Source organism: Cynocephalus volans, chromosome 10 (genome assembly GCF_027409185.1).
Source record: "Cynocephalus volans isolate mCynVol1 chromosome 10, mCynVol1.pri, whole genome shotgun sequence".
NCBI lineage: Eukaryota > Metazoa > Chordata > Mammalia > Dermoptera > Cynocephalidae > Cynocephalus > Cynocephalus volans.
Genome location: NC_084469.1, coordinates 98,715,432 through 98,735,175, shown reverse-complemented (window position 1 = coordinate 98,735,175; position 19,744 = coordinate 98,715,432). Strand labels below are relative to the sequence as shown.

Genomic DNA, 19,744 nt, shown 5'->3' with positions numbered 1-19,744 from the left:
CAAGTAACAAGCAGTTGCCAATGCCCCATGGGCAGAAAAGCTTCCACACTTGAGTTCTATTCCAAGGGTTGCCAACTATGGCCCAGGGGCCAAATCCAGTCCACTACTTGTTTTTGTAAATAAAGTTTTATTGAAACACAGCCACACCCATTCATTTATATGTTGTCAATGGCTGCTTTCACACTACCAGGACAATGTTGAATAGTCGCCACAGAGACCATATATGCTTCAAAACCAAACAAGTCACCATCTGGCCTTTGATAGAAGAAGTTTGTCAGCCTCTGATCTTTCCTGCCACTCATCTTCAGAATCATTCTGGCGAGACGTGGGACTCAAGCAGCAGACAGGGCATCTCCTTGACTTCAGGAGGGACAGCATAGTATAGGATGTTTCAGCACATGCACCCCTACTTCTTAACACAAGTGCCATTTCCCAAGTATTGACTTTGTCAACTGTCATGTGCAGAGCTTTGCAAACTTCTTTAGGGAGGCAGTAAAACAGGGATATAAAGAATACTTCCTTGGAAATTTTTACTTTTTAAGCTTCCTAACCCTGTCCTTGGGAAGGCGTATGACATGCACTAGCCACAGATGTCCTGTACGTGAGATAATAAACTGCTGACTTCATAGGGTCATGGTGAGAAGGACATGAGGTTCTGCATCCAGGAAGCATTATTTCTGGGGCAACATAAGCCTTCAGCAGTTGTTGATACTGTTGTTATTCTTTGCATTTGGGAGCTTGATCTCAATCCATCCAACCTGCTCTCTGAGAATTCTATAGACCATGTAGCCCACAGGTTTTTAATGTGGGGCCATAAATTTACTCTGTGTGCTCCTGAATTTCTTGAAGTTGTGCTCAGAATTTTGTGTGTATGTACATTTGTCTAGAGAAGGAAGCTTTGGCTTTCACTAAAATTCTCAAAGGAATCCAACCCCAAGGATGCTAAGAACCATTGATCTAGGGATTTCCATGAGAAAATGGAATTCTGCTATAAGAAAGGACTGGTTTGATGTATAACTGACAATTGGAAAATGGATTTAAAAGCCATTTTGATTTCATGTAGAGGCCATGAACACCATTTCCATTATAAACTCATACACTGTACTTACTGAGTATCTGTTCCGTAATGCTTGTGTCCAACTATGGCAGACACAGCCACAATCACAGCTGGAGTCCCGTAGCCTACAAGGTACACGAAGCTCTTCTTAAATCTGCCTGTGCTGGTGTAATTGGCCACCGCGAGGTTCCTGACAGTGAGGAAGAGGTGCAGCCCTTCCAGAAGCATCCAGGTGAAGGAGGCCAAGTACAAGTAATGCAACCCCCCTGCGATGAGGGAGCACAGCACCTGCAGGGCGAGCAGAGTGAGGGTGTGCACAGACGTGGTCTGCGCCTGATTTTATTCTCAGGACTTCACATTCCCCGGGTGCTGGCTTGGAATTTCATTTGCAACCCATACAACATTTTGCCTGGAGCAGCACATTTTCTGGGAGCTCCCACGGGCTTTGGAGGTTTGCTCCCCCCGTGCATGGAGCAGGCCAGAAATGCCAAGTAATAAATGCCCCACAGGTGTAACAGACGAGAGTTGGTGTATAAATATTCCACTGCTCTTGGCCTTTGGCTGAGAAAACTCTAAGACACATGCTCCCCGCCGCCTCCAGAGCCCCTTGGTGGAATTAAACTCCAGTTGCCCACAGTGGAAACTTTTTTGAAAACACATCCACTTATTGTCTGTCTTTCTCTGTCTCATTTTCCCATCCAGGTCAATGTTTGTTAGGTCATTCCCAAATAAACAACTTGCACTCAAACGCTTATTGCAACATCTGTCTTTAAGATGGAAGATTAAAGAGCACATGGAAAGGAACACCCACCATCCACCGGAGCTGTCTCAATGCAAATAAATGCACGTTTGGGGCAATCTTATATCACTTTCCAGAGATGAAAACACCAAAAACCACATGGCATAAATAGAACAGTCATACAAATATATACTAAATGCAATTATTAAATTTTGAAGTGTGTGCCAGCTTTTGATCTACAAACATCTCAAGTACCACACTTTTGAAAGTACTCCCCTAACTTAAGTGGTATATAGATATATATACAACTTTATATATGTAGATATTCATATATATGACATAGCTAGATAGCTAGATAGATATGTAGATATTTATTATTCAAGCAGGAAAGGAAATGTTACCATCCTAGGTTTTACTGAGTTGTGATGTTTCTTCCAAAGCAGAATGTTTTATATTGAATGGGCCAAATGCTTCTAGACCTTACTTAAAGCATAAAGTATTAAAAAAAAATTTTTTTCAGCTTATTGAGGTAGGATTGAAAATAAAACATATTTAAGGTGTATTGAACATGGTGTTTTGATATTAATATATCTTGTGTCAGGATTCCTGCAAAGCTAATTAAGATACCAATTACCTCACATAGTTAACATTTTTCTGTGTGGTGAGAACACTTAAGGTCTACTCTCATGGGATTTCAAGTATATGATACATTATTATGCTTTAATTTAAAAAATTTTTATTTTGTATTAGTAATAAATTTCCAAAAATAGTATAATTTTATGGTATGTAATGTGATATTTTGATATATGTATACATTGTGGCATAATTAAATAGATAACGAACATATCCATCCCCTTACATTCTCATTTTTTGTGATGAGAACATTTAAAATCTACTCTCAGCATTTTTTTAGTATGCAATTCTTTATTAACTATCATTACCATGTTGTACATTACATCTCTAAAACCCATCATGTGTCTTCTTGAAAACTTGGGATAAATCTACCAACTAGAAGATCGCCAATAACCTCCTATGGAAGTATAAAAGTATTCTATATTATATTAATGTTTGCAAATGATCACAAAACTTGTATATTATGCAAGTTAGTCTTTACACTTTCGGAGGTGAAAATACTCAGAACACATAAACCATAGTGGGGTTTTATCATCTTGGAAATTATAGAGGCTTAGCTATGTTGCTTGATATAAAAAAAACCAGGATGGTTTATTTACATCAGAAGATATTAAAAGATACGGTTGATTACAATTATTATCTCTTTGTTACAGGCTGAATTGTGCTCTCCCCAAATTCATATGGTGAAGTTCTAACCCCTGCTTAAGAATGTGACTGTACTAAAACGCGCTACGATATGGATAAACCTTGAAACCATTAGACTAAATGAAAGAAGCCAGACTCAGGTGGCCATACAGTGCATGATTTCATTTATATGAAATATCCAGAATAGGCAAATCCACAGTGACATAAAGCAGATTATCAGTTGCCAAACCTGGCAGAGGAGAAATGGGATCGACTGCTTTCTGAAATAAAATTTTCCTTGAGAAAAAATTTCTGGAACTTGATAAGAGTGGCAAGGGTTCTATAACATTGTGAATGTACCCAGTACTAGGAAACTGAACACTTTACAAGGACCAAAAAGGTAAATTTTATGTTACGTATATTTTACCATAATAAAATCAGAATCTTCCCAACACAGCAAACACCAGGCCCAGCTGGCTTCAATGCTGAATTCTACCAAACTTTTAGAGAAGAGGTAAGACCAATTCTTTATAAACTCTTCCAAAAAACAGAAGATGAGGAAACATTTCCCAACTCATTCTATGAAACCAGGACCACCCTGACACCCAAACCACATAAACACATCACAAGAAAATAAAACTACAGAAAACTATCCCTTGTGAATATAGAAGAAATCATCCAAATTCTGCACAAATTCTTTCAGAAACTGGAAGAGAAGGGTCACTTCCAAGCTCATTCTGAGACCAGCATTTTCTTGATGCCAAAACCAGACAAAAACTTTACATGAAAAAAAAAAACCACCCACATTGAATGCCCCCATGATTATAGAAACGAAATTCTTAACAAAATATTATCATATCAAATTGTACAATATATTAAAAGGACAGTATAACACATGGGTAATAAAACATTTTGAAAGCAATGGAAGTTATCACTACCAAAGAGGTGACGATAACTTTTAATCTTATAACCTAACTAGTTATCACATAGGTTCTCTGGTCTTAGTTCCAAAATCATCCTAAACATTCTTTTATCCTGTGGAAACTACAACATTGGGAGTAAATACATCAAAACGCTTCAAGATCAAAGTAATTTGTTTCACGGTTTTCTCCCAACTCTCTTCTTAAAGAAAGACTCATTTTTCTGATTTAACAACTTTATTTTCGCCTCTGTGACAGTCAACATTATGTGTCACTTGGCTGGGCCATGATGCCCAGAAATGTGATCAAACGTAATTCTAGATGTTTCCGTGAGGGTATTTTTCGATAAGGTTAACATTTAAATTGGTAGACTTTGAATACAACAGACTGTCCTCCATAATGTGGGTGGGCCTCATCCCATCAGTTGAAAGCCTGCGTAGAACAAAGCCTGAAATCTCCCTGAATGAGAGGAAATTCTACCAGCAGACAGCCTTTGAACTTGAACTGTGACATTGGCTCTTCAATGGATCTCCAGCCTGCAGGCCTCCCACGTAGATTTTAAGCCTCCAAGCCTCCATAACTGTGTAAGCTAATTCCTTAATATAAACACCTTTGTACATACACACCCTCCTGGTTCTGTTGTTCTGGAGAACACTGCCTGACACGGCCTCCTAGTTACCAAATCCAGCAGCCTCCCTACCTGACCTCTTGGTAGAGTTTGGGCGGCCTAGGTGGCACGTCCTATTGTTTGGTTTCCAGGACACCCATCTATCCCGATATTCTCCTCACGCTGCTTATCTCTTAGTCTTCACGTATATCTTCCTCTTCCCAGTCTTTAAAGGTGGCCTTCCTCAGACCTCCATCCTAAATCCACATACACCTCACTGTCCCAGTTTTCTCCTGTCTATTCCTGTGGCTTGAACTGCCTCCTTCACGTAGGAAACTCCCACATCAATCTCTCTCACCCCGATCTCTCCTGGGCTCAAAACTCCTATTTCCAATTGTCTGCTGCATATCTCCACTTCAGTGGCGGTCCAGCACCTCTAACTAACAAATTTAAACTGGAATATGTGATCTTTTCTGCCCAAAGTCTGTTCCTCTTTCTCTAGTTTGGTTAATTGCATGACCAACCATTTACCCAATATCCCGAACTGAAGACCTCAGATTCATCCCTGTTTCTGCTTTCTCCCCCACACAGCACTTCCACGTCCATTGGGGCCCCAGGTCCTACCAACTCCACTGTACAAACATCTCTTCTATCTGCCCCACTTCCTACATCATGGTTTATATTTTCATTAATTCTTACTCAGACTACTAATAGCCCCATCGCTATTTTTTCTGATGCTAGTTTCATTTCACTCCTGTAAACTTTCACCTTTCACTTTTATTATACTGAGAAGTATTAACTATCATCCCAGTTTGGAGACCTTTCCTGGATCACTGTTGCTTCAAGCAGGAATAAGAAAGCTCTCGCCATGGACTGGGTCCGGCCCACCACTGGCTTTTGTCAATAAAAAAATGTTTTATTGGCACATGGGAACACCCATTCATTTACTTATCATCTATGGCTGTTTGTATGCTACAAGGGTGGAGTGGAGCAGTTGCATTAGAGACCACCTGGCTCATACAGCTAAAAATATTTACTATCTGGCTTTTTACATAATAAATTTAACATAGAAGAAAAAATCTAATCTTAGCCTTCCACATACGGACTCCTTCACCAACTTCATCTAGTCCCCAACCTTCACCCTTGTCTCCAGAAATGGGTTTCATTGTGGATGCCAGTTCAAAGTGAATATGTAGCAGCTGTCTGGAATATTATGTTGAGACAGATTGCAAGACATAGTGAGAGCCACAAATAATTAGTGATGTATTCATGGATCTGAGAATGGAGTTAAGACATGCGCATGAAGTACTGACTATTCCCTCAGAATGTTATGATCTTTCATGCTTTGAATCCCTCAGGTTCATGATTTTGACTGCCAGGAACGTCTTTCCTCCTGTTGTTTGACTGGTAAACTCTCACTTATCTTTTGAAAACCATCACAAATGTTTCCTCACAAAGTCCGTGGTCAAATCCTGAATGAGTGTATGAGGCTTTAAAATCAGATACATCCAGGCTCATGTACTGACTTCTCTACATAATATGTATGTGACCTAGAAAAAAAAAATCTTTACATTCTCAAAGTATCCTGTTGTTAAGGTATAAACTGGGAGTTCCTTATTATTGTTGGATTTTTAAAATTATTATTATTTTACCATCTCTCTCTTTCTTATCCATTAGAATATGTGCTCCTTGGAGTCTTCCCACTTTATAGAGTCTCCAGCTCTTTGCCAAGTAAAATAACATATAATAGAATTAATAAATTAATCATTCATCACAGTAGTACTCCATGTAAAAGAATTCCTCAATGTACAAAATAACACATTGATGTATATGCAAATATACTATCTGTATACTCAATTTGCTTAGGGAAATAATTTCTCTTTTCTCCAATATTATATGTTAGTGTAAAATATCTGATGACTGTAATTTACTGAGAAAATAGATGCTTATGATGGAAAATGTGAGAAAAGCCCCAAAATTTGTGGGTGCATGAGGGGTCTTCAAAAAGTCCATGGAAAGATTCATATTACCTTTTAATACATTATTTCTATGAGCTTTGTGAAGTTTCTTTGTACAGTTTGCTAGGTCTGCCATAGCAAAGTACCACCGACTGGGTGGCAAAAGTAATGGGAATCTATATTTTTCTCACAGTTCTGGAGGCCAGAAGCTCAAGATCAAGTTGTGGGCAGCACTGGTTCCTTCTGAGGCTTCTTTCCTTGGCTTGTAGATGCTGTCTTCTCCCTGTGTCTTCACATGGTCCTCCCTCTGTGGGTGTTTGAGTTCTAACCTCCTCTTCCTATAAAGACTCCAGTCATACTGACCTGATTTTAATTTACCCCCTTGAAAACTTTACCTCCAAATACAGCCACATTCTGAGGTAGTGAGGCTCTTTGCTATGGTTTGAACATCTCCCCCAGACTCATTGAAACTTGATGCACATTGTAACAGTTTTAAGAGGATGCTAAATCAGACTATGGTGTCTAAAAGGTGGGGCCTTTGGGAGGTTTTGGATTTGTCCTTGTGAATAGACTAATCCATTCATGGATTCATGGATTAGTGATTTAATGGATTATCAGGGAGTAGACTGGTGGTTTCATAAGGAGAGGAAGAAGGCATGTGGATATAAGCTCTTGCTCAGCCCTTGTTATACTTGTGATACTCTCAATCACCACGAGATTCTGTAGAACGTCCCCACCAAGGAGAAAGTCTTCACCAAAGGGGCTCCCTGGACCTTGGACTTCCCAGCCTGCAAAACTGTGAGAGATACATTCTGCTTCTCTATAAATTACCCTGTTTCAGGTATTCTGTTATAAGTAACAGAAAAAGGACTAATACAGACTTCAGCTCATGAATTTTGGGATACACAGTTCAGCTTACGACAGTAGGTACGAAAGAAGAGAAAAAAAGGTTAACGTTTAATAGGATGTTGTATCTAGGTCCTTGGGTTGAAATCAGTTCTCTCTTAATTATTTCAATGTTTCGTTACTTAGGTGGCTCCGTGGCGCAATGGATAGCGCATTGGACTTCGATGTTTCGTTACTTCCCTCAAAATAGAGAATACACCCCTCAACATGTGTCACATCTGATGAGTACTACTTATGTTAATTAGTTCTACAAGGACACTTCAAAAAATTTTGGAAAAAAAGAATTAAAAGATAATATAAATCTTTCCATAAGCTTTTTGAACACCCATCATATTTAGCCATTTCACAATGCATACATATTTTTTCTTAATTATTTTTTATTTTATTGGTTATGCATATTCACATTTTAAAACAACATGTTGTGCACAATAAACACATACAATTTTTATTTGTCAATTTAAAAAATTAATTTAAATAGATAAATAAATCAATAAATAGGGGAAATCCCTTCAACAAAGTTATACAGCAAGTAAGATGAAAAGCTGACATTCAACTGCAGATCAATGTGACAAATACACTATCCACCAAAAATTCAAGTCTCTCCCCTACCCCCAAATAGAATATGTATTTGTCACTAACAAGTGGCTTCCCAGCCAGGGACTACAATTCCCAGCCACTCTTGTAGTTAGGTGGGACCATGTGACCGAGTTCTAGCCAATACAATGTGAGGGGAAGGGATATGCACCACTTCCTAGCGTAACTCATTTAAGACTCCCCCACAGGACTCTGCCCTGCTCCTTTTCCCTCCCCAGTTGGCTAAAATGGAAAAGATCCCAGGACAATCTTGAAATCTGTGCATGCAAGACCACAGAGCCTCGATCAGCCTGAGGGTAGATAACATACTCTTCAAACCTGTTTGCTTATCTTCTATTGATACATAAGGGGAAAATTAATTGCAACCGTGCTAAGCCTCTGACAATTTGCTGTTGATTTGTTACAGCAGCTAACGTATACTATCTAATACCATCAGTTTGACTCTCAATTGCTTTACTAAATGGCTTCTCAGAAAGTACGAACCTTCTTCAAAGTTATGCAGCCGGAGAGCTGAAATGGGAATACTTGCTTTTTCCCCCTACACCACCACTGCTGATTAATGTCTCTCTCCCCATCTTTTCTCAAAACAAGGTGGCTAGATTTGATGATGACAAGCAGGTCATTTGGTTAAATTGCCTACCTCAGGCTTAGTTCTGTTGATGCCCGTGAGGAAGAGGAAGTGGGCCAGGAAGAGACAGATGGAGAGCTGCAGGTGCAGGGAGGTGCTCGTGTTCTGGATGGGCCGGCAGAAAAGGAAGGTGATGGTTGCCAGGAAGAGGCACAGCAGAGAGAGACTCAGCCCCACGTAGGTGATCACAGTCAGTACATGATAATCCTCCTGCAAGCCATCAAAGGAGAAATCTATTGGTTTCCAACTCTGCTGCTCTGTTCCTGATGGATAGTCAGATAGGCCTCCTAGTTTAGTCCCTGAAACAAGTGACTTAACCTCTCTGAGCTTTGATATGCACATCTTCAAAATCAAGGCAGTAATAAATAGCACTTACCACACAGGACTGTTTAAAAACAGAAACCATTAGACGACCACGGTCCACTAGAAATTGAACACATGAGCTTCATGTGTAATAAGTTTTCTAGTAGCCATATTTTAAAATGTACCCCCAAAACCCCATCCCAAAACCACAGGTGAAATTAATTTGTTAAAGTTGCCAGAATCAAAATGGAGTCACATGTGTCAAACCCTAACCAAAAATAAATAGACAAAGTTGGACGTTGAGGGTCTTCACTCATACTTGCCTATGTAAAGAACCATTACAAAGAATCTCTTATGCACATATGCCTGTAACAAAAAATTTCCCAAAGGACTTTACAAATTGCAGCTTGCTACATGAATCACAAGGACAGGTAGCAAGATGTACAAGAACACTCTTCTGACACTGCTCTAATGAGCTGGCATCAACTCCTCCAATAAGCCCTTGTAACCAATGCTTTATTTCAAAACGCATTATGTATACTTTTCTTTTTTACCTTTAAAACCTTTGTCTTCCTCTACCTCCTTGAATATACATATAGTTTACTACGGCACACACATTCCCCTCGTGATGTTTTATTCCCAGCTAAACTCATTATTCTTTTAGAGGGTATCTCTCTGTTTGCTATTTAGGTTAACAAATTTAACTGGTATATCTTACGGAACCCAATAAATTCAAAATGTTATCAATTCAATGTTAATCGATGCAAATATAAACAATTGTTAATGAAATATTTCACATTCTCTTTTTGCATACGAAGCCTTTGAAATTTGATGTATGTTTTACACTTATATCACATCTCAATTCAGATACTACATCTTTAATGGTGAAAGTGTCTTACCAAACAACTGAACAGAAAAATATTTTACACTGTTTCGGTTGTCAAATTAAATCAATTAAAATAAAATAAAATTAAGTCTGTTCTTCAATTGCGCTAGCCACTTTTTAAGTGCTCAGTTACCACATGCAGCCAGTGATTCCACTGGACAGCACAGCACTCAAAAGTAATCTCCGTGAAGGCTGGGGTTTTTAATGTCTTGTACCCTGTTGTATTCCCAAGGCCTAGAATAGTGCCTGGCATATAGTACGTACTCAGTAAACATTTGTTGAATACATAAAATAAGGTCATGCCTATAGTAAATGTTCAAGAAATGTGAGCTAAAAAGAATTGTGGGGAGAAGTTCAGTAAGTTTCTTTAAATGTGAGTTATCTAGACTTGGTTGGGATCTGGGAAGTTCAAAAGTCTATGTTGTGTCATTGGTGACAGCCAGTTACATTCCTTCTGGTCTGACCAGAGAGATTCAGTTGTAATTCACTTTTGCAGAGTAGCGGATGCTTTCAATCCCAGATACCATTGGACCTTACCACTGTAGAGGATGACAACCAGACTTCCCAATGTCTGGGGGCTTTCCTGGTCAGCTTGAGCTCGCTTTTCTCAAGCCCATAGAAGTGCCAGAGAATTAACACCCTGTGGGTGCAGCTCTCAGCACACGACTGAAGAGAGTTGCTGTATAAATACCCCAGGTCCCTCACCCCTCAGTCAGAATAACTCCGAGACGTGTGCTCTGCACTGACTCCTAGAGTCCCCTAAAGGAAATAAGCTCCAGTTGTCCACATTTGTAACGAGCTGGAAAACACTCTTCCCATTTCATTTCTCCAGACACCTAACTGCTGTTTTCTGGAGTCCCCTCTCAAGTAAGCGACTACCACTTAATTCCTTATCTTAGTCTTTTTCTAAAGATACAAAGAGGACGACCTTACAGCCTCCTGAACACAACTGGGCTCACCAGAGAGAACCATGAATTTTGGTACCTTGGTAGTAAAAGCCATGAGGACAGCAAAGCTGGACAGGTGGAAGCACTTGCACGTGGTGTAAGAATCGTTGCTGTGCACGTGAGAGCAGCCCTCTGTTGACCAGCTTCCCGCCTCCTCCGATCCTTCCCAGGAGACACAGAAATGTCTTGTGTTTGCACCACCAGGCTGGAAAGAGAATAGAATGAAAGTGGGTCTCTTTGTATTTTGTAATTTCACTTTATAAGTTAATCACGATCCAAACTGGGCTGGAAACTAGACTGGAAAAACACTTGTGGGAAAGTTTCACATCACCCCGCCTGCTGTAGGATTAATTCTTCATTTATTCTGCCCTTTTCTGACCGTCTCACTGCCTCAGAGATGGACCCTTATGAACTGCTTCACCCAGGTTCCTTGCCATGGATAGAACCCGTGAGAGGCGCTGGTGAGAGATCATCGGGCAGGAGAGAAGAGAGACATCAGGGATTTCTTCCAGATGCCCTTTCTGCTCCAGACTGTCTCTGTCTCCCCAGAGTGATCCCGCCTCTTTCCTCCAGGTCCCACCTAGCACAATAATGATCACCCCTCCACTGCCTTTTTAGGCTTCAATGTGCGAATAGCTTCCCGCTGGGGCAGTCTCTAGATGCCTTGAGGTTTCTTTTTTCCCTACTTTTACTCAGGTGTAAATGACAAAGAGAAATGATATATATTTAATGTGTATGATGTGATGTTTTGATATACATTATGAAACGATTATCATAATCAAGCTAATTAATTCATCCACCATCTCGCAAGTTACCTTTGGGGTGTGTGTACTTCATTTCTAATCTTTTAGAAAACCTCAATTATATGATACATAATTATTAACACATAATTGGATTCAAATCCCTACCTGGAGCTGACAATACACCCTCCCCCTGTAAGGCACTGCATAAAGAACCAGCCCTGGGCTCTGCTTACCTGAATATGCTGCAAAGTCAGGAACACAGGTTTAGACAGGTAAACTTTTTCCTCCAAACCAATGGTGCAACTCACAACACGAGAGTTCAGTTTCACTCTCTGCATCTCACTGCTATTGCTAAAAAAGGATCCATTCAGAATTTCCCCAACAGATCGGTAAGCGATAAATGAAACTGTACCTTCACCTGAGAAATTAGAAGAAAAATAATGTTATTGGGTGTCCATCGTTTGGGGAGTTGGTGCACTAGTGTCTTACTTGGAGGTCATAATGAAAACATAATGTATAGTTAAAACTGCCTTTGGACAACATATAAATTGCCAGAGCAATACACTAGATGTGGTTTGGGGTGCAGGATTTTGTCTATGTTATACATATTATAATTCCCCACACATTAAAAGAGGTATATGTGCAGCAGATGCTTATCAATGGATCATAAAAATATATATGAGCCCTCAGGCATCACAACCAGAGTCATAAGGCAAGATGCCCTTGTCCTCAGAAGGGCAGGTGGAAATCAAGGTGGCCAAGGAAAGCACACATTTCCATCTTCCATCTTAAGCTCACTCCGGGGTATCTAATTTAGTGAAAAAGTATGCAGGATGACTCATTCTATTAAATTAATTAACTCATTCTCCTTCCCCCACTCCCCTCTCTCTCTCTTTCTCTGTTTCTCCCTCCCTGCCTTTTCCCCTCCCATTTTCATAAAGGTATAATTTAATTCACAGAAGTTAAATGCACATATGATGTTCTGTAGCATGTTTCCTAAACTGTAATTACTCATGTGCTACCATTCTATTTTTGGCCAAAGCCAGCCACCACCTGTATTATTATTTACTCCATTGTAACAATAAACTCAAATTTAGGTCTTTTCTTTCCTCTCCCCCACTCTAAAGCTCCAGATAAGGCATGAAGTTAAATTAGTAGCCAGAAATTTTCTAGAGGAAATGCCTCTCTCGAGGTAAGCGAGTATTTCTCTTGGAAATATTTTATGTGCATTTATTCAATTATTTATTCATTCATCAAATATTTATTGAGCACCTACTGTGTGCCATACCTTCTAGGCATTAGTGAACAACACAGACAAAGTCTCTGCCATCAGACAGCTGACATTGTAGTGGGAGAAATGGACAACAAACACATAACCAAATTAGAAAAATAGTACATGGTGTAGGTGCTTTGCAGAGACTTACAGTGATGGGATGAAGCATTAGAGTCAAATCCAGCCTGTTACCAGTTTTTGTAAATAAAGTTTATTGGCACATACTCACAATCATTCACTTACATATCATCTGTGACAGCTTTCATTCTGCAGTCACAGAGTTCCACAGTTATGACAAAAATCATCTGCCCAAGAAGCATAAAATATTTACTATCTGGTCTTTCTATCAAACAAATTTACCATCCAGTGGGATAGAGAAAGACAGGGTGACTACTTTAAATAGGGTGTTCATAAAACACTTTAGAAAGGAAACGCTGAGGCAATGATCATCTGCCACTCTTGAGTGTCACCTCTTCAGACCATTACATGGGTACAGGGCATGTGCTGGCCTGTCCCTGTTAAGGAGGCATGTCAAGGGACCCTTGTTTGAAATTCAGTGTGTATCACAGAGTACACACTCTTCATGAGAGTTCGACTTCATCCCCCACATTGCCTGGTCAGTGGTCAAGGAATATATTTGTATTGCATCATGTAGAGCCTCTCTACCTTGAATACCTTCTGAGTCCCCACCCCTTGGGTTGGTCACCTAGAAATGAGACAACGGTGCCTGGAATTTGGAGTCAAGAGAATTCATCACAAAGTACCTCTTGTGGTTCCTCTGAAAGCATCCATGCAGTAGATATCCATTGTGTTATTTCCAGCTTCCAGAAGAGCATTTTCACTTGTCTCAGTGCACTTCTTGGTTTCATAGACTGGAAACATTAGGAAAGGGTGTTCTTTTATACTCATTGCTCATGCCTAAGAAGCTTGTTGAAGAACTCCCTTCTTTGGAAGATCCCTGCTGGTGATTCCGTCTCCCCTATGCAAGGTAGGTCAGATGGCTGTCTCCTGCACATTTCTGGCTGGTGGGAATAAAGTGCTCAAAATGGCCTAATCAACACACACTGGTCACACAACCCAAGGGAATAAAGGACATGGCCATGCACCCCAGGGCTAGGGCCTGGCTGAGCGAGCTAAGCATTTTCCACAGGATACTCAAATGACAAAAATAAATTTTAATGTGTACTGAAATGCCTGCTGAGGTGGGAACTTAATATTTTGAGCAAGTGAAAATAAGTATTTAAAAGTTTTCCCAGAAAATATTAACAGGTAAAGGGTCACGAAAATCAACTACTATGTATATTGAGAAGTTAAAATAAACAAATAAATAAATTAAAAAAACGTTTTCCCAGAAAATATTGCTTAGGACAAATGCGCATTTGGGAAAAATCCCTTCAGTGAACTCTCTCCACTTCACATAAACTTATAAACACAAGATCTGGTGAAAGACCACCCTCATAAAAAAATTTTTGGCACACTGAGTTTATTTCTGGACAAGTGAGAAAACTGTCCTGAGGACTATGGCACACAGCTCATTGCATCTGGTAATCATTCACCCCTTCTTTCTTTGGGACTAGAACTCCCAGATTTAAGCTGAACATGTCATTTTCCAGGCTCCTTTGCAGCTAGGTGTGGCCATGCAATTATGTGTAGGCCTTTAGCTGGAAAATCAGAACAGTGTGTGCTAAAAAGAATGGGTATACTCTCCACTTCTATTATTTTTCCCTTCCCACTGGCTGGTAAGAGGATATGAAACTAGAGTGGATGTCAAGCTTGGAATTAAACGTTGAAGATGGCAGAGCATAGAGCTGCCTTGGAAAGGCCACAACAGCCCTTGACTTCTTATGTCCAAACTGGTAAGGAAATAATAATTAAGCCACTGCTATTTTAGTCTTTGTTATGCCATCAGATCCTGCACCCAAATAAAGATATTAAGTTCATATGGAACATTTATCAAGGTAGACTATTAAACAAATCTGAATAAATCCAAAAGGATTGAAATCTTACAAAGCATGCTCTCAGACAACAAAAAGATTATATGTCATGACCAAGTGGGATTTATCCCTGGAATGCAAGACTGGTTTAACAAATGCAAATAAATCAATAGAACATATCACATGAACAGAATGCAAGATTAAAACTACACTATTATCTAAATTAATGGAGAAAAAGCATTGGACAAAGTTTAGCATTCTTTCTTGGTAAAAACCCATAATGAAATTAAATAAGAAATCATTAACAAAAAAATACCTAGAAAAGTCTCCAAAATTAGGTAGCACATTTCCAAGGAACCAATGAGTCAAATGATAAATAACTCAAAAATATTTTAAATATTTTGAATTAAGTGATAATTAAAGCCAAACATAAAAATTTGTGGGATGCAGCTAAAGCAGTGCTTAGAGGGAAATACATAGCTGTGATTTATGATTATATTTGTAGCTTTAAATACATCTATTAGAAAAGGAGAATGGTTTAAAATCATTTATCTTACCTGCCAAGTCAACATGTTAGAAGAGAGAAAGCAAGTGAAATACAAAGAAAGTAGAAGGAAAAAATAATGAAGAGCAGAAATCAATAAATAAGAAAACAGAATAATGATAGAAATGATTAACAGAGCCAAACATTGGTTCTTTGAAATGATTGACAAACACAGAAGCTAAGGAGACTCCTTAAAAAACGCATGTTGGGGGACTAGAACTGTTCCTCCTCTCCTTTTGAGATTTATAATTGTTAGAAACTCTGAGGTGAATTGAGATCGTTCTCACTGAGATTTACTAGCACAAGCGACCCCAGTGGATTCATTTCCCTTGGGAAGTGGGAGTCTGAACTAGAAATCAAATATCTTCACTAGGCTTAGATTTTTCTAAAACCATATGTAACTGGGACTGAGAGATCTTTCTGATCTAGCCATGGTGGCTGGGATACTGTATATTTGGATTCTAATGATAGTTCCTGACATAGAGTTCGTAATTCCCTTGTAATTTCCTGAGCAGTAGGGACAGTATAGAATCATTTGTTCTGATAGTAGGTCTTTGACTCCAGGTCTGGACGCAGAACTCCTGAGACCTTTGTAATTTTTTTTGAGTTAAAAAAAAAAAACTTTTGTGCTAATGAGGTGATTCTTGGTGGGCTTCTAGATAGGCTTAGGATGGGAGTTAGTTGACAAGGAAATCAGATATGTGATTAGAGAGTTGAAACTTTCAGTCCCATCCTCCCCACCTCCAGGGAAGGGCAGTGATGGAAGGTTGAGTTATATCAATGGCCAATGATATAATCAATCATGCCTACAGAATGCAGCCTCCATAAAAATTCAACAGGGCAGAGTTTGGAGAGCTTATGGAGATTCCTGGAAGGTATCGTGCTCAGAGAGGCATGGAAGCTCCATGCCCCTTTCCCGTCACATTTCCCTATACATTTCTTCCATCTGTCTGTTCCCCTCCATCCTTTGTAATTACTATTTTAATGAATGGATAAGTATGTAAAGTGCTTCTCTGAGTTCTGCAAATTAATGGAGCCCAAGGAGGTGGTCATGGGAACTCCTACTTTCAGGCGGTCATTTAGAAGTATAGGTTACAACCTGGGACTTGCAATTGGCATCTGCAATGTGGAAAGTCTTGTGGGACTGGATTCTCTATCTGTGTGATCTCCAGGCACATAGTGTCAGAACTGAATTATAGGACACCCAGCTGGATAACTGCTTCATCAGTGAGGAGGAAAAAAACTCACACATATTTTGGTGACTAGAGCTGAGCTGTTGTGTTGAGTGACTCTGTGAGAGTAGAGAAAGGAAAATGATTTGATGTTTTCCCTGTCTATCAGCCACGGTGGCATAGTGGACAAGCTCTTAAGTTCTTTTCACCATATACCTAGAAAAGTAGGAAATAGGAAGAAGCTGGTTTATTCACTTGTCCCTTGAATTTATATTTTGAAAGCAGAGCCCTATTCATGTAGAATGTTGGTGTGGAAAATTCAGTATTCTGATAGACACAGATTTCTTCATTGATAGGCCCTGGCTGTGTCAGAAACCATCCATTGATAGTGGTCGTAAATAGTCTATTCAACATCTCTTACCTATATCAAACTCAGAATTTTCACCTTTCCCCGGAGTAGCAAAACTCGCATTCCATATGGTCAGTTGCACATGCTGAAGTTGCTGGGTAGCCTTTCTTGCAATGTACCTTTTATTTCCATTATTCCTCATATTTCTCTTTCAAGAAATAGAAGCTAATTAGACAGACACTCACTGAAACTTAAAAAAGCAGGAATATACACAAATGTGTTTGGGTGATCCGAGAAGGCAACAATATTTATTAAAGGGCTACTAGGTAGGGGTGGGAATGAGGTTCTAGACACTCGGTGCAGGTCTTTGAATGACAGCTGAAGCACTGTCACCCTATCCCAGAGTTTCCCAATCTCTCCTGACATCTGGAAGGCTGCCCTGGACATTGAAGGATGTTGAACAGTGTCTCTAGTCTCTATCCACTAGATGCCAATATCACACCTCCCACCTCCCCTGCAAGTTGTGACAACCCAAAGTGTCCCCAGACCTTGATAGATGTCCCCTAGGATAGAGGACGAAGCTGCCCCTGGATGAGAACTTCTCTGTTTTTAAAATCAGAAGGACCCATGGTCGTGTTTGAGCAGGAGAAGACATGGTAAGACAAACCAACTGGGTTCCAAACCCTGGCTCTACCCCACTCACCCAAATGTTCACTCCTGACCAGGTAGTTCCACCATCGTTCTCTGGAGAAAAAAATAACACGTTAAACAGGATATGAGAGAAAATACACCCTGGCTCACATCCCTTCTTCTGATCACCTTCAAGTTGAGTCTTGCTCTGATTCTTTTCCAGCCCATCTTAATTCTCCCTAAGTCCAAAAGTTAAAAATTCTACATTAGAATTTTTAAGGGGAATTAGAATGTGGCTTCCAGGTCACTAATTCAGTCAACAGTATTTATTGATCGTGTTCTACACCCAGGCACAATGCTCAACCATATAGATGTAGGTTAGTAAAAGAAACGAAGGAAGTCCCCTTGTAGAGTTTGCACTTTGGCAGGAAAGTCATTAAGCCTCTCTAAAGGAATCTCTGCAGCGCACTCATAAAAAAATTATTCCAAATGTGCTAACCTCTTTGGTTTCTTTTCTTTTCTGTCTGAGCCTCCTCAACACCAGCTTCCTTTAAAAATTAGATCCTCAGATGAGCCAGGAGTATCTACACAACTAAATTGAAATTTTGGTCTTGAACACACATCTCAGTTATTTTAAAACAACTGTTTAAGGCTGAAGAAGAAAAAGACAAATTGGAAATAGACTGGATGGCTTCTCAATCACTCATCTACAATTTAGTCCACAGTCCCAACAAGATTAATTTCTGATAGTAGGCGAATATGCCTCCCAGCTCCTTCCTGGAGAAAACGTGCCATTCCTTCTCTGTGCCTTTGCAATGAATGAATCTTTAACATTCATGCTGCAGGAAAATGACTCATCAGAAAAAGAGAAAAGGAGGATCTTATAGAAACAAACTTCAAGTAAAAAATAAATAAATAAATAAGTCCTTTCTATGCATATTAGTAAAAGGCTTTAGCCACCTTAACAGGTAACTTTAACTGCCAGAAACACAATTTGGATCCGACCAGTGAGTTCTATATTATTGTACCCGGCACGTGGCTAAAATTTCAGATGACAAGCCATGAATCTGTTCGCACCTGTTGTGTGTATATGTGTATATATATAAATGAGGGGTCTTCAAAAATAAGAAGATTCTGATTTTCTTTTAATTCCATTTTTTCCATGAACTTTTTGAAATACCCTCGTGTCACATTTTATGTACTATTATTCTACATCTAGATAGTATTATTTTTTAAAAATATGAGTTCTACTTAATTGTTCTAAAAAAAAAGAGTGCTTATGTAAATTATTTTCTCAAGAAAGAAAAAACCTAACCCGAATGCTTTTCAAGTTCATATGACTTGCATAATCTTTAATAAGAATATTGGTAATTTAATAAAAATGGATATTCTACCTGGCTTTACTAATCCAATAAGCTCATGTTATGTCAGTTACAAAATGTGTCAACAAGAAAAATAACTTAAGATGACAATTCACTTTTTTTTAACACTATAATATGTTTAAGTGGAAACAGTTTTAAACATATTTTTAATAAATAGATAGCTTATGACTATACTGTTAAATTAAATGACAAATATTTATTAAATATCTAGATTACATCCACATGAGTTAAATGACTAAAACTTTAATTACTAAACAGAAGTTTAAGTTTATCTATTTTTGACTTATGAAAGAGGAACTACAGATACTTGTGTCTGCTGATAAGCAGGTCCTGTACTAACTGGAAGCACAGGCTGTTTAAAAATGATGAAATCATGAAATTCCTAATCTTCACTAGATATTTAGGTTACTAAGGGTTAAGAATTTTAACAAATGTATGTAATTAAAACTACTAGAAATAGTAAGAAGGAAAGGAAACAACTGTATATATAAAATGTACAAAGACAGTAGAAAGAGTTTTTAATAAGAAAAAGTATACAGTCGTTCCTCAGTATTCATGGGGGATTGGTTCCAGGACTCCCCACGGACACCAAAGTCCTGGGACACTTAAGCCCTGCAGTCAGCCCTGCGGAGCCTGGGGAAATGAAAAGTCGGCCCTCCGTATCTGGGGGTTCTCCATGCAGGGAATTACTGTATTTTCCATTCTTGATTGGTTTGATCCACAGATGCACAATCCATGGATACAAAGGGCCAAATGTATAAAGTACGTGTGTACATTATAGAAAAAGAGTTATTTTATCTTAAAGCAAGATAACTGATTTGTTCCACAATAAAATAAAAGAAAAAGAGTAAGACAAAAACTGAACAGATATGAAAATTGTAGGTTTACTACTGAGATTAGATAAATTTTATTTAT

General features: G+C 39.0%; 1 protein-coding gene across 1 annotated transcript in view; it reads right to left on the bottom strand.

Moving 5' to 3' along the window:
* Nucleotides 1–19,744, bottom strand: part of LOC134387529 (putative adhesion G protein-coupled receptor E4P) — a 49,654-nt gene that overhangs the window by 9,281 nt on the left and 20,629 nt on the right. Inside the window, exons 7-13 of the mRNA XM_063109980.1 lie at nucleotides 17,521–17,561; nucleotides 16,890–17,025; nucleotides 13,583–13,690; nucleotides 11,779–11,963; nucleotides 10,840–11,007; nucleotides 8,679–8,873; nucleotides 1,110–1,345 (exon numbers count right to left, since the gene is read on the bottom strand). Of these exons, the coding sequence (XP_062966050.1) occupies nucleotides 1,110–1,345; nucleotides 8,679–8,873; nucleotides 10,840–11,007; nucleotides 11,779–11,963; nucleotides 13,583–13,690; nucleotides 16,890–17,025; nucleotides 17,521–17,561 (1,069 nt within the window). The remainder of the gene's footprint in view (nucleotides 1–1,109; nucleotides 1,346–8,678; nucleotides 8,874–10,839; nucleotides 11,008–11,778; nucleotides 11,964–13,582; nucleotides 13,691–16,889; nucleotides 17,026–17,520; nucleotides 17,562–19,744) is intronic.